The following is a 22,873-nucleotide window of genomic DNA, read 5'->3' as shown; positions in this document are numbered from 1 at the left end:
AATGCTTCTTAACTTCATCTAGTCATTGCTGTAAATGAACATTTCCCACAGCCTCCCAGACAAGATTATCCTTACAGATACCCCTGTCCTTCAAAACTCGATAATCATAGAATCATAGAATCATAGAATTTCCCAGGCCGGAAGGGACCTCCAAGGGTCATCTAGTCCGACCTCCCCGCAGTCAGCAGGGACACCCCCAACTAGACCAGGTTGCCCAGGGCCTCGTCGAGCCTCTCCTTGAATATCTCCAGGGATGGGGCCTCAACCACCTCCCTGGGCAACCTGTTCCAGTGCTCCACCACCCTCACAGTAAAGAACCCCCTCCTGATCTCCAATCTAAATCTGTTCCCCTCCAGCTTGAAGCCATTTCCCCTCGTCCTGTCACTACAGGCCTTTCTAAACAGGTTCTCCCCAGCCTTCCTGTAGGCTCCCTTCAGGTACTGGAAGGCTGCTATTAGGTCTCCCCGGAGCCTCCTCTTCTCCAGGCTGAACAACCCCAGTTCCTTCAGCCTGTCCTTGTAGCAGAGGTGCTCCATCCCCTTGATCATCCTTGTGGCCCTCCTCTGGACCCTCTCCATCAGGTCCATGTCCTTCTTGTATTGAGGGCTCCAGACCTGCACACAATACTCCAGGTGAGGTCTCACCAGAGCAAAGTGGCAGAATCCCCTCTCTGGACCTGCTGGCAACGCTTCTTTTGATGCAGCCCAGGATGCGATTGGCCTTCTGGGCTGCAGCACCCCAAGATTATCAACAGAAGCCATAAAACATGCTTTAAGAAAAAATAAGCAGAATTAGAACAAAACTGTATTTTTTGACACAAGACAGTCCTCTCCCAATTCAAGGATCTTTCCTTCTGACACTGTTCAACATGCTTATGGCTTATGTTACTAAAATAGTCACTGATGTGGACTGCCTCTTAAAGCTGTGTGGTTTCATTATGGTACCAGCAGAACGTTTCTAGATTTGATTTGGGGTTTAGTTTTTTTAATAGATACAGATGTAGCTTGATCTGTACAAGGAATCCCGCCTAAAATAAGAAAAAGCTAGAAAAGGAAGGCTATAGCACATTTAAAATGTGTCCTGAGTGAAACATGCCTCCCTCCTCTGTCCCCATCCCTTCACTGTACATTTTTACCCTGCAAAGCGAGGGTAAAATCCCACATTCACTGTACATTTTTACCCTGCAAAGCGAGATCCTGCTCTCATTTCTCCCAATCCCACGCTAGGACCCCAGCCTTTCCTGCCTGGGCCAAGCCGATTCCCTCTCCCAGAAAAACACAATCCCATTCCAGTTCGGCACGTTCGTGCCTCCTGCCTCATCCTGCCTGGAGCCTGCTCCAGCCTTCCGAGATAGGGACGCAGACGGCAGAACTGGTTAGGATGCTGCAGCGCAGCCCGGGCTGCGGAGCCAGAACCGCTGCTGGGTACCACAGCAAAATCACTGCTGACCACAGGCGTGAAGGCGCTCACCCTGCAGCTCAGGTGAACACCCACACGCCCAGAAAGGCAGGAGCTATCACAGTTGAGCACCACCCTGGCACGGCCCCAGCGCCCACAGTTTGGGAATCTGGCATAACAGCGTAGCTGCAGCGCTTTGAACTGCTGCTGCAGCAGGCCCGAATATTCCCTGCGTGCGGGCATGTGTGCACATGTGGAGGGACAATACCTTGCTGATGCCTCAACTACAATTATAAATTGTCTCTGATAACATTAGCAGCTATTGACAAGCTTTCAGAAACGACTCCTGGATTTGATGGCAAATGCCCGCTGAAATTTTTTTGAGTTTAAAATAAATGGAACACAGATCTCCTTTCCAAAGCCTCTGAAAGTCTTTGTTTAAAGAACATCGTTCCAGTGTTCATCACACGCTGAGGATTGTACTAGAATATTCTGTCCTATGACTTGAAATTCATACATAGCTGGGTTTCTGGGCTGAGTTGGAGCAACTCTAGCAGTTGCTGTAGTTTACAGTACTATTTTACAAATCCCCACATTCTGGGTCAAAGCTCAGAATAAACAGTGTTACCAAAATAAGTCATTGCAGTTAAATATGCTAAAGCACTTAAAGAAGTGACCCTCTGAAATGGTTTCCCTGGTCCTTCCAGGCCCTGTGCATGCTGTGGGAGCAGCACATGCTCTGCCACCTCTGGCTCTCCTCTCCGTATGACCCTCAGATCATCCATAAACCTCACCGACACCACACCACTTCATTATCTTGTGATAATAATAAAAATACACTGCTGCTGTTTTGCAGTAATTGAAACATATCAAGGCTATTGCTTACATTTGTGAAGCTCCTGATTTGTCAGGTTCTTCTGCTACCAAAAGCTGTGGGCACGAGCTGGGCAACTAATGCCTTCTGTCTCGGTAGTGCAGTCCCACAGTCCCAGATATCAGTGTCTCGCAATGCAAGAATCCATCCTGCCAGATAAACTTCTTTGGGGTGCTAGACAACGAGTTTCCACTCAGTAAAACTCTTTCATTTCACTAAATTCCACCTCCATAAATAAGGACTCTATTCTAACCCTTTCAGAGGCCAGAGCTGGGAAAATATCCAACGTAAATAGAAAATAAAGAGCTGTCGTTTAGTATTCTGAACCAGGCTGGCTCCTCGCCAGCTATAATATAAACATTAGAGATCATGAAGCTTCTGTAACCATCTTCTTTATTTCCACCCAGGTATGTTTACTGGGCTTGTTAATACATACAGTGTGGCAACCGCCTTCCTACGCAGGTAGAAATTGGAGCACATTAAGAGAGAAATCGGAGAGTTCTACAGGAGTTGCAAACCAAATGATTATCAATATAGTATAAACTTTTATGAGCCAGTAATTTGTGTCTTCACCAAGAAAAAATCCCCCTAAAGCCTACTTCAGAGCAAACTGGGAAACTGCCAGAAAAGACTCAGTTAAGTGATGTTTAAACTTGCATGGTTTGGACAGAGAGCGTATATTTAAAAGGTAGAAGCAGGTTTTCGAACATATATTCTGCAAAGAGTTATTTTAGAAGAAGGTCACAGCAGTTCAGGAGCTTTAAATCCATTTTCGACACAAATCACTTCCCCCCCGCCCTTTTTTTTTATTTTTAATTAATAAAGCAACATGCTGACACTCATGTTTCCATGCTCACAAACAAAATTCAGAGAACCAGTCCTACATTCCTTTGCCAGAAGGCGCTCCCTACATTAGTAGGGAACGTGCATAAATACACTGTAATTTTATGAGTGATACAATAAACTGAAAGTTTTCCTGAAATTCATTAAAATGACAGAAATGCATTCTGGTGAAGTAAACAAATCGCACAGGGAAAATGCTTTTATATTGCTGAATACACTTGTCTCAAAAACCATTTTATTCTCAAACTGCTGCCAATTGTAACAAGTGATGGTGATCTCGGGATGCAGACAGCATCCTTCTTGGGGACAGAGAATGGGACAACCCAAAGCCTGATTCACATCAGCAGATCCTTCCGAGCTTCTGGCACTGACAACTTCCAGACTGGATTTGCCCACCGTATTTCTAACAGCTATTCTGAAGTCTCCATTTGTTTTTTCCTCCCCAAAAGAAGTAACCAGTAGCTTGCTACTTATTAACCCAATTTCCTCTTTTACGGCTTCCTAAAATTGATACAATTTATCATTTTACTATGACCAATTAAGCTCCCAGAAAGGGAAAACTCACCACACTTTAAATTGTTACTATTATGTTTTAATTACTTATGGCAAGCGATTATATTGGTTACATTATACAATATTAGGTAATAATTTTCAACAACTGTCTGCTTTTTTAAAATGGCTCTAACATCATCTTTCCAATTGTATTAAAAATGCATGATTTATAAAAGAGAGAGAAATACTGGCTTAATTTATACATTCATTATTTTTCCTTTAGCTTTGTCCCTTCCCTTTTGCACATAAGGTTATCATCAAACCAGCAACTGGAGATTTAATAATTTAAACTTTAATTAGAGAACAAACATTACTGTAAGTAAGTAGAGGAAAAAAAAAAAGCACATTCATCGAAAATGAAATGGATGATTTGTAGACAACAAAAGTATTTACTAAAGTAGTTTCCTTTTTTGGCATCACAGAAATGCTGGAAGCTAGGAAGGAGCTTTGTTTTGTGTTTTTTTTTAATTACTAAAGGGTTATTCACACCATCTAATTTGAAGGATCTTTATTACACTGCATAGCGTTTGCACAAAGCAGACTTGGTGCTCAAACCAAGGTGTGCTCTCTCCTACGCGCACACACACACTAAAACAAGGGGGAAACACAGATATTAAGTCTGGAAAATGGAAACCTGCGTCTGTCCTACCCTTGGATCCAAAAAGCCTGGAAAAGTCTGTGCCAAGCCGTGGCATCAGAACTGGCTGCTCTGTCTGGCTGGGAGCTGTGTGCTTCCCATGCTGGATGGCTGCTGAGCAGCCCGGCAGAAGCGGGTCCGGGGGCTGCCCTGGGAGATGCCACGTCCCCCCGCTCACTGCACGGGGTCCTGCTCCCCAGCCCCATAACCCCCAGCCCCCCTCGCTCTGCCCCGTAACCCCCAGCCCCCCTCGCTCTGCCCCGGGCTCGCTCCCGCCGGGAAAAGGCAGGAGTACTCGAGCGACTGCGAGAAGGAAGGTTAGTGGCCAAGATCCAAGTTTAGGGAATGCAGAAAGCACCTTTGCAAAAGTTGCGCAATTAAGTTTGCAAAGCTATTTTGCAAACCTGATTTTTTTTATTTTTGCAAAACTATTCCACAATCTGATGCAACAGCAACAACCGAAAGAAATAGGATCTTCAGGCAGAAACCTGAACTTGAGCGCAGAGGAAACAGATCATCTGCCCTCTCTCTCTCTCTCTGCAGGTAAGGAGAAAGGAGGAAAAATTTTGTGAAGCCCTTCCCCCCTCCGCCTCCTCATCACAGCGATAAGCATCTACCACCTAGAGAGCTGTAACTAACTATTAAGGGCTGATTAAGATGCTTTATAAAACATAATAAGCCATGAGATAGTACAAGCACATATGAAATATCTTATGAGCAACTAGCAATAATGGCTGAGGTGTTCATAACTGACAGTGATTTCAACACCTTCCAGTCAAACCAATACTACGCACGTCTCAAGCAATATACTCCTTCCCAGAAACCCCTTTTCCTCCTCCAGATACAAAAGCCACGGGCATGATTCATTTTTGCACAACATTTTAAAATTGCTTAAACACCTTAGGACATGCAAGAAGGATGATAAATGTTTAACTCCACCACCGCTGCGTTTATACAGCAGTCCTGTACCTGGGTTTGGGTTTTGAAAGAGTTTGGATTTGGGTCACCCCAAAGATGAAAAATAAAATTCCTTATGAACTTGAGTAACTTTGCTCCAGTTGCAACTGCAGCATCAGAAAGTCCAGGTACGTCATGACACATACACAATTATACTTCAAAACTCCACAGAATCAAGCAAAGGTGTACAAAGTGACTGAAAGTGGAACTTGGAGAACAATACGAGAAACAAGAGCAAAGGAAGAAAACTTACAAGGACTGTAAACCGCTTAATCCTCTGATGGCCTCATTAGGTACAGTCTTCAGCTGATTGTTCTGCAGGGTTCTGTAAAAATCCACTATGTTAGTAAAGGAGAATTTGACAATAAGCTTTATCAACAGTAGAGGTGACAGAAGAGCCCATGGTCCTCTTACAGTTTCACAGACTTTTAGCGTATATAAAAGCATGTAGAATTATCAAGACCAGATACCCAAAGGCAATAATGAAACAAGAAAATGGTATGTTTCAGTTTTATTTGCAACTCATTAATTGGCAGAGAACAAGCCTCTGACATAATACACTGAAAATCCCCTGGGAACTCACTGAAGAGGTTGAGTAACTTAACACTAGCACAAATTTGCTACAGCGAACGATATTTTATTATTTTCTTGTGAAATCATCCTATATGTGCTACAAAATACACAAACCTCTAATTTTTCTTAAAGCCGCATCAATACACAACGCATTAACAATCTAATTTACAAAGTGTGTTCACAACAAAGCACCTCTGGGCAAACATTAAGAAGACACAGAAGGAAACTAGAGCCAAGCTGAATTAAGCTATACTGGTTTTCTTTTTAAGAACTTCTCCTATAGATCAACATATTATTGCGTGATGAGTTCTTTTATAAGGAGAAAGCAAGTAACTAAGATCTCACACATTATAAAATATTACTAGATCTTGGAGTATACTTGGGTAAAATGCAAGTTGTCAAGTTTACTGTTAATTAACATCCAAGTCCCAAATTTTTCCAGAATTTCAGGCATCCAGTACTGAGTATCCTGACAGAGATACCTTCAAGAGCCTTGACACTGCATTCAATTACAAAACATCATATTGAGTAGTATTGCAGGTGGGCAGTTCCCTCATCTGTACCCTGCTCATGCTGTTCATGCTTTTTATTTTTTTTATTTTTTTACACAATCTCAGGGTCCTTTTTCACTAGGGTTTTAAAATATCTATTTAATATTGCCCTACTAGCACTTGGAAATACTTACGTCAGCATAAATACTATGATTTCTGGATACAGATTTTTATAAACGCTAAAAAACAGAAAACTTTTTTTATCCTTAGCTGTGTGAGAACAGTTGAAATGAATAGTCTTATCTCAGAATGAAAATATAATATGGAAAACAGGGCATAAAATTTTAATTTTTTGTTATTAAAACTTTTTTCATAATAGTAATTAATTTTCATCTAAAGAAGCATCAAACTATGGACATTATTTCTATCACTGGTAGGGGACGATTCCAAGGTCAAACAGCTTTTAACATCTCTAAGTACTATTGGTACCTGCTAATGTTGGGGCACCTGATGGAATAAGATGAGAGGGCGGATAACAACAAAAAGCTTTACATATCTTTTTTAGAATTTTTCCTTCTTAGGACTCTTTTGCTACAACACATACTTCAGAAGCAAGTAAGTGTTCTAATTAACAGTAATTAGAGTTTAGTCAAATTCACTGCTGCTCACCATCACCACTTATGGCAGCCTTTACAAAAACAAAAAATAATGTAGGAGAGCTGTAAATTTTTTTTGGGGGGGGGGGGGGGGGGGTGGGGGGTGCAGAGAAAAGGAAAAAAAATTAATCCAGCCTACCAGTAAACAGGCTGTGCACTAAGAAAGCATACAGCTAGCTATGAAGTTCTAAAACCCGATTACTTACAGAACTTTGAGTTCTTTCAACCCAGACAAGGCCTTTGGATGGATAAAAGAGAGGTCATTGCCAGCCAGTCGCCTGGAAAAAAATTGCAATAATAATTTCAGTTACAAAATACAGTACTTCTACAACCATCTAACAAGGAGAGTCAAATACATCTAATTGTGCAAGCAATTATGCATTTTTTCATTTGATTATGCCATATTCATGATCTTCTAAGTTTGCAACAGTTATTTTAGTCATTGCATATTTTTAATGACACCACCTCATGGACACACTTTGGCAAATATGCTAGGAAAAAACACCTCCCAGAACGATAAAAAAATCTCCTTATGGCTCTGGATTTGAAAAGTTAATATTAGCAGTTTGAAAAGTTAACCAACTATTAGCATGATTCTCTGGCTTTCAGCATCGCTCTGCTGAAACGCACGCTCTGGTAGCCATGTGTTTTTAATCGACACAGCAGTTTCTAAAGAAACTATGCAGTTCAGTAAAAATAGCTAGATGCTAGCACGAGGCAGGGAAAAGTTTCTACGAGCATCCCAAATGTGAAGAGGACATTCACAAGCAGGCGGTAGGTTCCCAGTGCTGACAACTGACAGGATGCCTGCTGACATTACCAAAACATAATCTTGGTAATACTTCATCTTTTTGGTTAGGTATTTGGACAAACTTTACAGGAAAGAAAACTGTTTTGATGGAGGGAGAAAGAAAACAAGATCCTCAGCCGTACTCGCTCGCTCTCAAGAAGTGGCCGGTTTCAAACTTGGACTCCTAGACACTAAACACAAAGTAAATTGTGGAAAACCACCGTGATATTAAAAGTAATAAATACAGGAGACGCTGCAGAACACAAAGCAGGAAAGCAGAAACAGCAGCCAAAACAGCTGCTTTCAAATAGCTCATTCCCCTTCCCCCGCTCCTTTTTTCCTTCAACCTTTTTCCCTCTATCCTGACCAGCAGACCCTGTGGGGTCCAACCTTTGTTAAACTGCTAATAGTTGTGACACGAGGTATTTTATTAAGGGTAAAAGACAATAATACAGAACACCTGGTAACCCACAGCTGCCAAGAGATGCCATCATTTCAGCCAAAGCATTTCCTTTCAAGACTTGGTTTCATAGCCCAGCTAAGCAAAAGCAACGTTGGAGAAGGCTGTACAATGAAATCATCTGGTGGAAATACTATGTACAATGCAGTACGTGTGAATAATTAAAAACCAGCCAGAGTGCTTCAACAAAGGTTACAGAACATCAAAACCCACCTCTGCTGTTACAGGGCACTGCAAAGCCAGCCACACTAAGAGGAAAATATTACTTCAAAGAGGCAAATGAAGGAAATGACAAGAGCATCATTTAAAGTAGCAGCTTGCCAGAACATAGCAACATTATTACTTTTTTATCTTAGTCTCTATTTCTAACTACATAAAAGAGATTATCTAAAGCATTTGATGCCTACATAAATCTGCTTGCAAGAGAATTCATGACTTAATAAAATGCTGCCTGATGGAAAGGATGCTTGTTATGTTTATCAAATCCATTTGTCAAAGGTAGATGGTTTTATTTATAAACCAGGGGAGAAGAGGATGGCTTCTCATAAACAGGAAAGTGACAGCAGTGGCAGGTACTACTTGACTTTAGTATTCTTTGTTAAAGTAGCCCTTGGTATTCAGTCCTTGTATTCTCCTGCAAACCCCAATTGCCATAGCTATGGCTCTGACATCGTTAAAAAAACGCTTAAATCTCAGCTGCTTCTGTCTTAAAAAAAAGAAGACGTCTCCTGACTGCTGAAAAATATTTGTCTGCAAGGCTTGTATATAAACAAACAGCTCTGAAACCAGAAGAAAAATGACAATAATCAATGTGTACTTATTCTTGAAATCTCCCGTCTGCAAACAACCTCAGGATTTCGGAGCTGTGACATGATTTTTCAAATACTTTGAATTTTTAACATGAATGAAAAACTCCAGATGGACCCTAAACACTCCCCTAAAATTCATTCTGTTGTCAGTATCTGTCCAAATCAACTGTATTAACTTTATCTTGGGGGACGTGGAGGGAGGTTTGCAATATTTCATGGCTTTCTTTTTAATAATTTTCTAAGACGTTCACTGTAAACAAAGAAATATTGATGAAACATGCTGGGTTTCTCTACACCAGAGAGCCAGTGATCTGCAGAACACATGCTTATTTTAAAAGGTGTTCAAAACATCCAAATAGAAACCCTTAAATCACGCAAAATTTAACTGAGGCTACAGCACCAAATTATTTTGGCACTCGAACACCACTAGTTGATGTTGATAACCTACCACACACCTCAAGAAGCAGCAGCCCTGGTAAATGTGCATCAGACAGCCTCTGCCAAGGCTCCCCGTGAATCAGGCTGGTGTGTAGCTCCTCAGGCATCTGCTCTAACGTCTCCCTCACCCCCCTCTCTAAAAAGGCTGGGGATTATGATTTGTTTAAAAAAAAAAAAAAAAAGAAGCTAAACTAAATCCAGTTGAATTGCCTCCCCCAGTGTCACTAACACAACCTACAGAGCCCTGGAAACACAACACAAGCTCAGCCAGAGCAAAGTTTGCGTGACTTCAAATAGCAGGGCTTTGCCTACCTCAAGGCACCTCCTGTTTATTCAGCCTTTTTGCAACCAACAGAGAGAGGGGAAAAGAAAAAAAAAAAAAAAAAAAAAGAGCCAACCTGCAATCCATTACATTTCCGTTTCTCCTCCATCTGGCACCCTTCCAGGAAACAGGATACAACTAGCCAAGTGTGCAAAGGCTTTACTAATCAGTTTGCCAAATAGACATTTATCATTCCCCTCCTAGCCTTGGGGAGCGTGGCGGCTCCTCAGGAGGTTTCAACTGCAGCTCTCCAGCAGGCAAAGACCAAGGGATCACAGGCTGCTCTCACACACGTCCCTCTGCCGCAGCACGGAGCGGCTGCGAGCACGGAAAGACTTCTCTTTACAAAAAATCAGGTTCATTTCAAAGAGAGACACAAAGAATTAATAGCATATAATGTAGCACACGTACAGCACGTTAATTAAGACATCACTGAAATCATCCAGTCGGATTTTCTACATACCATCTCCTTCCAGCACGTCTCAAAAGTAGTTGCTCTCAGATTTTCAAATATAATGTTTAAAACAACATTTAAAAATCATCTCTGTTTCTCTCTCACACACACAAGGTAAATGGGCTAAGGAAAATCCCAGCACCACCAAGCCCCAAACTCCAGCACAACAGCAGCAAGACTCACTAATCTGCTTGGAACCAACCCTGGAAACTTCTTCTCCGTGGTGGGACAGCTTCACACTGACACGAAGCAGCACCTGAAGGGAGCTCTACATTTATGCTATCAAAAGCCCAGTACCCATCTTTCCCTTCATTTGGAGTGGAAAAAGTCTCAGAGACCTGGTCTGAAAGTCCATCTGTTATTACCGAGTCAAGATGTACCACCATTAGCTTAGAGCTCTTTTTCCAGAGGGCAGAGGACTGTAAAACAGATTTATCCATAAAGACAATAAAGACCTAATTTAACAAACCATTGCAAAGCACTCTGCTATGCTTTAAGGTCACAAAATCTTTACTTCTCAAGGGACACAAACACAACAGCAGGCATCATCTGAAGCTGGGTGAAGAAAAGAGTTCTCCTGCAGACTCCATCACCACTGCCCTTGTTTGCAATCTCTGCCCAGGACAGCAGGGATCCTGATTCAGCCCAGCTGACTTACTCCTTGGAGGCTTCTGCAGTGGAATCACAGTTGTCATGTGTGACCACATTAGTACCTTTCTTCTAGGTTGGCAATCTCCTTGAAATTGCTTGGTACTGAAAACTATAGTCCTTTATAAAAAATAAAAATTAAGTGTTTCAATGGGACAAAATTTCCGCAAATTTGGAAAAATTCAAGTCAACAAAATCAATTTCAGCATAGCAGGGTAATAAAGTCAGACACAGGGAGGGCAAAATATTTCTGCTATCACATCATATACGGATGAGCAACACCCTCCATTCATTATTCTAAGCGACACAGTAAAAGATCTCCAGATGGAGAGGACACCTTGCTGTTATTACAGGAATCAGGACACAATCTGGCCGGGGAATAATCTTCCATGGTATCTCGTTCCCAGAGTACACAGCAAGCATAGCTTCTTGCACTGAAACTCTTCTGAAAGCAGCAAAGACTGTTTTCTCTCTTTTGGGAAATTAAAATTTCTGCAATTATGAGTCTGGCAACCCAGCCGCATGTTAAACCAAGCCAAGTTAATCACTGGTGTCACTCCAAAATCAGGGAGGATGTCCCAAGGATATATTTTTGTCTGTAACAATTAAAATCATCACTCTCATTTTGACAGGATGCAATATAAACTTGTTGGAAACCTCTCTGCTTGTCTTGCATCCCAGATGGTGGTGAACCTCAGGTTACTTGAGCAAAGAATTAGGTCTCCTCCTGTCCTTCTGAAGATCTAATGCACATACACGAAGTGCTTTTGCTGTGGGTTCGTTGTTTTGGTTTTTTTCCTCTTGGTGGTAATTCTGGGATCCTCCTAACCTTATCTGTCCATCCTGTCTCCGCCACCAATACATTGGCTACTTTTTCCATGGCTCAACTGTAACCTTACTTCCTCACGGAAAAATTCAAATAGTGACACAGACTGCAATCCTGACAACCACCTCATCTAGTATTTTTGTTTCGACATCAGCTGCTTTCTGGTAAGACCCAAGACTCCTAATTCAAGTTCTAGTCAAGGCTGAACCTTCCATGTCCCTTGCAGACCGTCCACTGTGGTCTGCAACTCACCATCTCCTTTCAGCTCTCCAACTTTTACCTACCTATTTTCATCCCAGCGGGAAATATTCCATTGCTTCTTCACTTCCTCTTTCAAAATTTCTTTACTTTTTTTTGCTGTCTTACATCAAAGTATTCTGCCATCCTCACATGCAGGTCCCTAACATCAATTTTTTCAGGGTTCTTTGTGTTTCCCACACAGACTTGAACTTTACTTCATGTTCTCCTGCAACTGAGCTGACCTTTGAAAATACTGTATGGATCATGGATTGAGTTTTCTCAAACCTAAGAAAAGAGCTTCAAGTTCCACTTACTCCAGAAAAGCAGCCACTTTGGAGCAGAACTGAGTTGTCTTAACAGACGATGCATAGTTAGGTGCTACAATTTATTCTTCAATTTTTTTGAAGCCTTAAAGGAGAAGTACAGCCATCCATAGGAAAATCCCAGGGGCTCAGCAGAGCCCCCGTGCCCGGGGAGGGCACACACTCACACAGACAGCCCCTACCTGAGCTGGGCAGCTGCAGAGGGGGACGGGCTGCTGAACGGGAGCCCTATCACCAGACTAAACCTTGCTTGGCTTTATCTGTGATAAGCCAACGGCCCCTTGGGGACTTGTGTCAGCTGCAGCCTGCTGCTGGGCTGCGGAGCCAATCAATAACCCACAGATTGCTCCCAATTCTTCCACGCCGATTTAACATAACTAAATGGATACTTTATTTGGCTAATGGAAAACGCATTTGTCTCCTCCTCCTTTTCTTGCAGTAGTTTCAGCATTATACAACCTCAACCACTATTTATAAAATTGGGAGTACGTAAGCCAAGACCCATCAGGACTGAAAAAGGACGCCTGTAACTACAACCAGCACTCCAACTGCACCAGCTCCGTCCAGCTGAGCAAGCACTTCTCATCCCCAGACCTCCCTTTCCAGCACTTACAGCTTTCTCAAAGTTACACTGAACTTCAAGGTAATAGTTTGTTTTCAAAATGCATTCCTGGGCGAAGAATTTAAAATGTTTAAGTAAACTAAACCGATTGATTAAAAGAAGTCTAAAGCCTGTCCATAAGTTCTGCTGTTAGATTGCCAGCCAGAGTCAGCAGCACCCACTGTATGACAGAGTCTGGCTCTATGATACTGCTTTTCATGGGCTATCGAAGAATATTTACAACTGCATTTTTTCTCGTTAACAGAAAAATAAATCATGATGGATTTTGAAGCAAGTAAGCGTTCCCATATGCTCTATCACTCAATTTGCAAGCAGTATCTGTACTGGGGCAAGACCTCCTTGAAGTAGAGCCCATGGGCTACAGCACACACGCACCAAAAGAAATACATATAACCTAAAACAATTATTACACCATCTGAGCTGTTGAAGTACCCTGTCTTTGTAGTCCCAAATAATATTCTCCAGCAAAAACCAGAAGGTTGCACAAATTTTCTAACACGGACACATCTTAAAAATAAGCAACAAAATCATGTTGTCTTGAAAATTGGTAACAGCTAGCCTACAGCAGTAATGACAAGCTGTTTCAATAAGTGACTTTGATTCCTCTCACCTCTAACACAGAAAGCAGCATACATTCTATAAGATGCACTTTCTTCTCCCTGATTGCCTTTGCACATCTAGCACTGTGTTGTGATAACTTCTGGTCAACTAGAACACAACAACTGAATCAACTACAAATTTGTGGTTTTGGTAGAGAGCACTATTTGGATACTCAAGAGGTTTCCAAGATAATAGAATATATTGATGGTTAGACACGAGAGGGTGAAAAAATGACTGTTCAGATAGTAAATCCTCAATCTGTCCATACAGCCTGTCTCTTGTCCTAGCATTTATTTGCTTTCCAGGCATGGGATCTTCTGAATGGCCATGCATCTAGCAAGTGACACTGCAAGATGTGGAAGTGGCTTAAATCTACATATATTTGGCAATTAACCATCTGTTACCAGTTTTCTAACCACTTCAGATTCATACTGGGTAAATGCAAGACCCAAGTTTCAAAGACAGCTCCAGAATGAATGGAGTCCCTTCCCTTAGCAAAATGAGAGTAATTTTCAATATGATTCTTTGTTTCAGATTCAGCTGAACTGTTAACTTTTCCCCAGTTGTAAAAAAAAGCAAGTATTTTATCAGAATCATCTAGAACTTTACTTTTATATAGGAAGGGCAGGAAAAGAACTTTATACAAGTACAGGTTCTTCTATGCCAGGAAAAATCTGCCAGAGCTAATTAGGCAAGTGCACCTCAGTACTCACAAAAAAATATACCAAAATATGACCACCCAAGAGGAGGGAAGGAAAGGAGGTAAAAGAATGATTTAATTTCTCACCATGTGTTTTTATGGTAACATACAGTGTCATGCCGAGACATTATGATGACAGAATGCACTCAAACCAGCCAATTACTTTCTTAAGAGTATGGAGATAACAACTTTTGCCTCCAACACATAGGATTTGTTTTTTCTGCTTTTCTGTCTGAATATATAAGGCTTTTGCGACTCTTCTAAAGGCTTGAGCCTAGTACTGGCTGCCTGCTCGCTTTTGTCTCATACTCCTATTCCTGAAACCAAAAAGAAGAGGCGGACTGCATGGTACAAGGACTGTTTGAGGGACTCTACCTGGAGAGATCCAGCCTGAGAGCTTCCGAGGGTACTGCTCAGCCTTCAGAAGTTTCTTATCTGGTTTATACGTTCAGAACCTGGCAGCTCGGGCAGCATAATAAATTCAGGCTCCTAAGCCAGGTCTCAAAGCACAACACCGCAAAGTTCAGCCTCCAGGCCATTTAGCTCAGCAAGCTCCCGTGTGCGTGCGCATGCAAAAATAATGCTGAACACTGAAACTTGAAGACAACAGATAAGGAAAAAGTTTTGTTTCCCTCTAAAAGTACTCGCAGCAGAATAACCAGTCTTGGGATCCTTATACACAACTATGCCAGCTTTTAAAATTAACATGTAAAAACAAAAACTGGAAAGAAACGTCTTAATCTTCTAAAAACAATGGAATTTACTCAACCTACTAGCTAGCATCTGTCCCCTCAAACAGGAAAAATATGCAACTGTTAAGCACAGCGAGAACCTTCTAAGCTACAGAAATATTATTCTTGTATCAGCAGGACTGAAACTCCTCCAGAATCAAACTGATTTAGGACTCGCATAGATAAGAAAACATTAATTAAACACGGGTTGGCCAACGTGTTTTTAAACATCACTTAGCATCTAGTGCAGACCAAGTAGGTGATGTTTAAAAATATCTTAGCTGACTGTGGTTAATTCTACTTGGGAGTCTTTGCCTAAAGGTTTGTCTTGACTAGAATTTGAAGGTGCAAGTTACAACACGCCGACACACTTTCTGAAGCTCCAGCGCACACAAGGCAGCAAACGTTTCTAACGTACGCTACCTGGTCAAGTCCAAGCTGAGGCTCCTAACTTGCTACCACACGTGAAACCTACACCTTGCGTTTTCTTCATCAGAACTTCACTTCTTGGAATTCAAGCTGGAGCAACTGAGGAAATTACCTCCTCCAGCTGCTCAAATATTCAGAGCTGGCAGACGGATGAAGAGCACTCACCAGCTTCCAACCCCATGTCAGCTGGCTAGTTTTGAAATACCAACAGGACATCTACACTGGCTGCCTTTATAACAAGGCAACTGAAGAGAGTTCTTGGCTCGTTCCTCCATCTCTGCTGCTGTGGCTGAATGGACAGATGTGGGGTGGTAAGGTCTCCAATCATACCAGGTAGTTTAACAAGAGGATGTTTAACCACAGCCCGAGTTACCACATGTCAGCTAACGTGAGGCATCAGCACAACTTTTCTCATGAAGATTCATCCTTACTTTTTAAACTACTTGAAACAAGCCCTGTGTCTCCAGCTTCCCACTACAAATCCTGGGACTACTTCTGTTTATGAAAGGGAGAGGAATTGCACCACCTGGTCAACATTTGCATGCTGCCTTGAAAATACTACTTTAAAAGACCTAGCACTGAAGGACAAAAAAAAAAAAATAAAGAAATCTCCTTCCACCAAACACTCTGCAGCCAGGTGAGGAAAAAAAAAAAAAAAAAAAAAAATCTCCTTCCACCAAACGCTCTGCAGCCAGGTGAGGAAAGACACCGCATCCCAAACTAACAACTCAGCCTTGGTGGCCTTGGCAGAACTCCAAGACATGCCTTATTCATAAAACCAGAGTAATAAAAAAGACAGACACTCCCCCTCCCTCCCCAAGGATACTACAACTTGGTGCTGATGCAGAAATTAGAAGGAAGGGGACCATCTAAATTACACACTGAAATAGATACTACAAAAGCAAGCAGCTGTGACATTTCAGCCAGGTGGTCATCTTCAGCTGCAGTCAAGAGGAAAAATAACTCTAGACATTTCCCTTGCAGATACTTCCTGATTACAACCTTATGGCAAAACCACCTCATTTTCACTGCTAGTATGCATTTTAATTAATCCCTATGTTCTTAAAATATACTTTGTCAATTAAAAGCCATGTTCAGAGACTCCGGCTGAGGAGGGGGGAGAGGGGTTTGAGATGTTTAAGCAAGATCTCTTAGTGCTGTAGTCAGCATGGATATAATTAAACAGTCAAGCAAATTTTCACTTGTACTATTTCTTTTCCAAAAAATTACAGTTGCATACGTAATGTCTTTAAGTCACTATTTATTCATCTCTCAAAAAGCAGTTGAGCATTGTCTTTCAGAAAAGAGAAAACTTCTATTGATCTAAACCTTCCTTTTATCGCCTTACTTCCCTAATCAATTTCACCAGCTATTAAATAAAAAAAAAAAACCAAACAACATAATGAGGTTTGCCCTTGACTGATTTAAAAAAAAAAAAAAGAAAAATATCTTAGGGTAGCGTCACAGAATAGAGGCTCTTTCATATCATACACGAATGAAAACCAGAAACACAACAGGCCTTGGCACCAGCACACATTGGGAAGGTAACTGAGCTCTGCTGTCTCTTGGTGCCTTCAGGAGATTGTTCTCCTTGCAATATTACTGCGTCTCCAAAACCCCAACAGTCGAGAGCATCCTCCCCAACCCTCACTGGAGAAGGTGAGAACCCTGCCCCAAAGCTGACTGGCTGGGAGGTGACCCATGCTCCCCTTTGGACAACCACGTGCTTTTGTCACAGGCGACCTACATACAACCAGGAGGACAGTTTGCTGTCTTCTGCCCTCCTCCCACCTCCCGCGTGGACCCACAGCCAGCCAGACAAACCTTATCACCTAAACCTTACCCACCAGTGCAGGGCAAATGAGATGACAATATTTTAAAGGCTTAAGAGTGAAAATCAAAACAAGGTTAAAAGGTCACTAAGTCGAGGAGACTTTTGCTTTCTTCAAGTGGTTCAAGTTTCTGAAGCCAGACTGGAAAACTGGCCAAGAATAAAAATAATTTTGATTTGCCTTTCTTAATGAGAGTGCACCTTTTTAATTAATCCAGCAGACCATTCACAAATATAGTGAATGGAAATAATGCAGTTACAATCCTTCAGACTACTTTTGACAACTTTAAATATTAGAAGGAACTGTAACCATTTAGAAGACCATCAACACATAACACAGCCTGACTGCTCCAGTTAAAAATTCACACTGGAAAATGGCTTCTGCTTTCTAAAAACACTGCATTATCTAACTGTATTTCCCTCTTCTAGCTTTCTATAAATACTTTAAGGTGTGGTTAGAAAACTGTGGCCAAGTTCTTCAAGGATTTTTAGTTTCCATATCAAGTTCAGGGCTGCAGCATATTTACGTTAACATTTTCTGGAGAATACACTTCATTAACTGCTGTGGCAAAACCCTTGGTGGTCTGCTCCTCGCTGACTCTGACCAGTGCCGTCTCAATCGTTTGCAAATTACTTCCAGATGGGTATCCGTTACACAGAGATGGAGAATTTTTATAACATTTATAAATAGTGCAAGAATCCTACAGACATATGATAGGTGTGCTATGCAGTGACACGCACCACGAGGCTGTGAAGAGGGGCCCGGGGAGCACAGAACCCAACGGGCAGATTCTGCCCAAGGACAAGGTGGAATCCCTTTGCTTGTACCTGTAATACTCATGTAGGACACTATCTTCAGGGTAAGAAAAACTCAGATTGTACCTGCAAATTTGATACTTTCCAGGTGAGTCAGTCGCCCAACAAAGCCATCTAGTGTCATTTCAGATGTCCTCTTCCACCTGGCCCCAACTGCCATCAAGTCTCCCAGCTGCACCAGACCTGCCAGACTTGTGTGGGCGTCTCAGATAACCCAGAACATCTAAAAACAGCCCGGGATGCATACATTGAAGCAGCCAGGTCACTCCCCCTTCGGTGACGTAGAAGGCACCTTCTAACCAAGCAGCCAGCTTTTGCAAGTCTGCTATGCTGCTTCTTTCACTTTTATTAATTAGTGCTCATTTCAGGATTCAGAAAATGATCCTCTGAAGTCTCTCCAGGCTACCAAATAATTCATTGCATTAAGTAAATGCCAACCCCCATTTTAAATGGCTCCTACTGCATTTTTCAATCCCATCCTCTTCCTACTTGGAATGTGTAAGACTCAGTTGCCACCGTAATACATCTAATTGCCTCCCATTTACATTCAATTAAGTTCTATGATACTATTTTGCAATATTAATTAACTAACTCTGTCAGGAGCTAATCTCCCAGAGCATTTGACAGATGGCAGGGCTAAAGCATGGTATGAAGAGAAAAGCGTCTGGGGCTGTCTCCTGGCTGAAGAGCTATTAAAGTCCGGGGCAGTGTGGGTACTTATTGCATTCCCATTAGTTTGTGGGAGGTTCATTTTCTTGGGACTCTTGGGAAAAGTTCTAGATGGAAGAGTCACTTCAAGCACAGATTTCAACACCACTTTGCTTTAACTCTGTCTCTTTTTCTTTGGCTGGAAGACTCACACCCAGGTTTCTGTGCTGAAAAAGCAACTTGGGCTGGTGCCTGGCAGTCAGAATTTGGATCTGTTCAACTATAAATAAAAGCCAGGAAGAAAGTTTGAAAATCACCTTAGAGCGGGGAGGGAAAATTGTGGTTGTACAGTGGGAAGTACGACAGTTTGGTTTTTTCTGTCCACAACCAGCAAAAATAAAGGTGGAAAAACTTCTGTACCCTGTCCCATAGAGGAAAAGGAATGGACAGAACAAAGCAAAAATGTGTCATGTCTGGTGCTGGTCATTTCTATTAAGGAAGGGAGCTGCTTCTGTTTGAATCTACTTTATTATATTCTCTCTAGGAAGAACATGAACCTGAATTTGACTTGTGCACGGATGACTATAACCAGGTCTTTAAAGAAAAGGAAGAAACCTTCCTCATTTCACTGCTGGTCAGCATGGCCAGAGCCTCTGGAAATAGGCTTCAAGTTCAAAGCAGCCTGCTGCTGCGAAATATTACTTACAACTCACAAGTCTTGGTTAATGGTTTTCAACTGAGAAGTACAGCACACAAACACCGTCTACTCACGGCTCTGCTCTCACGGTCATTTTCCTGTCTTTCAGCATCCACAATAGCTGAAATTGAATTCAGTTGAATTGCAAAGAGTTTTTCATCTTCCTGGAGATTCTCCTACCTCTGCAGCTTTTGGAGGTAACTCGACCATAAAGTGAAAAATGTAATATTTTTTTTTTTCTATTGTACTAAGCAACTGTGATTGATTCGAATATGTCCAAACATTTGGCAAGCATCGTTTTTACTGTAAAGTTATTGTTTTTCGGTTCTTGGGTTGTTTGGGTTTTTTCCAGAAGTTGCTTAAACATGTCAAGTAAGCATGCCTGGAATGATTTAAAGCTTCGTGGTGTTCACATGTAATTCTGAGCTTAATGCTAGCCTATTTTTTTTTTTTTTTGCAAACTGAAGTGCTGGAATTTAAGGGGAAAATAAGGTACACGTAGCAAATGGCTCTTAGGCAATAAGCACGATAGATGATGGCTGAAGGCTCTGCCTTTTCTCTTTACCTCTTGACACACCCCAGGGTTTATGGAAGTTACACAATATGCACACCCACCAGTTAGGTTTTATTGCTTAATTACTTATAGGAGAGGGAAAAAAAAAAAAAATGAAGTCTCCCACAGTCATCTGAAGTTGGGAAAACAGAACTGTTCGGGTTTTTTTTCAACTTCTGGTGTGAAATATAACTATGAATAATTTGGAAAAAACTGGACTACAAATATAGTCTAACAAAACATACAGACATACAGCAGCACATATTATAAAGCACATAAGGAATGTTGTCTAGTATATATTCTGAGCCAAGCAAGCATTCCCAGGCTTCTAATTTTTATTTTTGTTGTTTAAATTTACCACTCATGCCATATAGCCTTTCTTAAATTGTGTCAGTTACACACACACCATCTAAAATCCTGGTAAATCTATTTTCCTCCATGAGGTATTCCTGACTATATTGTAAATTCAAGCAATACCTAAAGTCAGATGGAATAAACCAGAACCTGTTAGGCATGAAATAAGATATCACACACAATTCATCTGACATAAATAAGCTCAACTGTGCTTTGCAGTTGTACTGACCCGAGTCAAAACTACTTAAGAAGCAGGGAAAATGGAGTTATTTAAGTGTATTAGTAATGGTAACTGCTACATTATCAGGACATAAGAGAGACCAGAATTGTAAGGAGAGGTAGAACGCCTTATTAGACCAACCAGTGCAGGGGTGGGGGGATGCAAGGAAGAAAAACAGAGAAGCTTGCAGGAAGGCAAGCCTTTCTTCAGGAGCAAGCAATTCATTTCTTCTCAGTTTCTCAGGATGGTTGTTTCAGTGAGGTGCAGTGGTTGTATTGGTTACAGCAGATAACCAGAGTCAAAAGGTTCTGGGCTTTATTGCAGTTTTGCAACAGGGTTAATTTTCCTGTTGCCCTCTGCAAATGGCTGTCATTCTTTGCTTCAGTTTCCTCACTTGTAAAGTCAGAAGAATGCTTCCCTCCTTCATGGAAGTTTGTCTCCTTGGGGAAATAAGCTGTTCTTTCCCTAACCTGCATTTATCAAACAAAAATATCTCTCAACACAGCATTCATAGATCCAGTCTAGTCAAAGTCACAAATATGGACAGCCTTACTTTGTGTTTTAAGTGCTCTTTGATAGGAGAAATGCTACTTTGACACTGGAAATGCAAGAGAAATAAAGGAAATTGCAGTAATTTTGTCTTATCTATTCCTTATTACTGCAAGTTCTCAACCCTCTGTGGCAAAGGTTGAACAATTACCCTCTCTTCACAGATAAGGAAACTAAGGCACACAGAAATCACTTCTCACATAATAGTACTTACTAAAGTAGTAATTGAAAGTCAAAGCCTTCTCCCTGTTTATTGACTCTGAAACCCAATCTAATTCAGGGCTATGCTGTGAAAGGGTGCTTCAACTTTGCAAAGGCATCTCAGTTAAGGCTTCAGTTCTGCAAAACACTGGACACATGAGCCTTAGCATAGCTCGAGGATTCAGGAGTTCAAGTATCATCTAAGGAAAACCTTAAAATAAAAAAGCTAAGAGAGTGGCACAAGAGGAAGATGGGAACTGGAGAAAGAATTTCTGCCAGAGAAACTAAGACCAAGAAGCCCTGTACCACAGCCCTTGAATTTCTGATGTAGGTCAGCGTGGGCTTGCAAGCCTTGCATCTGCAGCCTAAAGGGGCAATGGGAGCATGCTGCTCAGTAAATGAAACAATATATATTTTATGGAACTTACACAACAGCTATACTGTAGCTCCTTCGGAAACAATGGTAATTACACACCTCTTGTGTTATCTTTGGATAACACTGTAATTAGTATGTGTCATCACTCTAGCAATGATTAAAATAATTGCCGTAAAAAGTCCCTTGTAAGTAGCATTTACTGTTCCGGTTTCCAAACATGTACAGGATTATTTTTTTAAAGTATAATTGCTTTCCCTGTTTGCAACTCAACACTATTTCCCCACCCACCTTCCACTTTACACAGCCATCCGATGTGGCACAACTTTAATGTGTGTGAAATACTTACAGCTCTTCCAAGTAGGGAAAGTTCTTGAAGGCATCCTCTGGTAGCCTTGTGATGTTATTCATGCTGATATCTCTGGAGAAGAAGAAACACAAATTTATCAATAAACAGGTAAGGGATTATTGCACTCTAGGAAAAGGAGCAAAAGAAGGTCTAATCAGATGGTATGATAACAGAAAAAGGTATTCTAGCACCACACAGTAACACTTCTTTCTAGAAACTTGCATGCTAAACTTTCAAAGCATAGTAATACTATGAATCCAGTCATAGCAAAGACCTATATAACAGAAAGATGATTTTAAAAGTTTTCTGACACTTCTAAGCAAAAAAAAATTACTGTGAAACGACAGGGTATGCATGTAGGGAGGCTCTACAGTACTGTTATCCCCAGTGCTAATTTTTACCAACTTACACATGCATACAATTTTAACACAGATGATTAAGACCGCTCCAAAACCACAGCATATGAAATAATGAAGAAAGAAAAAAAAAAAAGATTGTGACCACCCACCACGCAAATTTTCATCCCACAATGTCTTAAAAAAAAACATCTCAGTTAAGGCTTCAGTTCTGCAAAACACTGGACACATGAGCCTTAGCATAGCTCGAGGATTCAGGAGTTCAAGTATCATCTAAGGAAAACCTTAAAATAAAAAAGCTAAGAGAGTGGCACAAGAGGAAGATGGGAACTGGAGAAAGAATTTCTGCCAGAGAAACTAAGACCAAGAAGCCCTGTACCACAGCCCTTGAATTTCTGATGTAGGTCAGCGTGGGCTTGCAAGCCTTGCATCTGCAGCCTAAAGGGGCAATGGGAGCATGCTGCTCAGTAAATGAAACAATATATATTTTATGGAACTTACACAACAGCTATACTGTAGCTCCTTCGGAAACAATGGTAATTACACACCTCTT

The 22,873-nt window shown here is 41.4% G+C and overlaps 1 protein-coding gene across 1 annotated transcript in view; it reads right to left on the bottom strand.

Moving 5' to 3' along the window:
* The window catches only part of LGR4 (leucine-rich repeat containing G protein-coupled receptor 4), a 45,710-nt gene extending 23,680 nt beyond the window's left edge, over positions 1 to 22,030 (bottom strand). The window contains exons 1-3 of the mRNA XM_014953786.1: positions 21,965 to 22,030; positions 7,188 to 7,259; positions 5,515 to 5,586 (exon numbers count right to left, since the gene is read on the bottom strand). Coding sequence (XP_014809272.1) covers positions 5,515 to 5,586; positions 7,188 to 7,259; positions 21,965 to 22,026 — 206 coding nt within the window. The 5' untranslated portion in view covers positions 22,027 to 22,030. The remainder of the gene's footprint in view (positions 1 to 5,514; positions 5,587 to 7,187; positions 7,260 to 21,964) is intronic.
* Between the last annotated feature and the right edge of the window lie 843 nt (positions 22,031 to 22,873).

The sequence above is a fragment of the Calidris pugnax genome, unplaced genomic scaffold (genome assembly GCF_001431845.1).
Source record: "Calidris pugnax isolate Ruff unplaced genomic scaffold, ASM143184v1 scaffold268, whole genome shotgun sequence".
Taxonomy (NCBI): Eukaryota; Metazoa; Chordata; class Aves; order Charadriiformes; family Scolopacidae; genus Calidris; species Calidris pugnax.
This window is presented reverse-complemented; position numbering and strand designations above follow the sequence as displayed.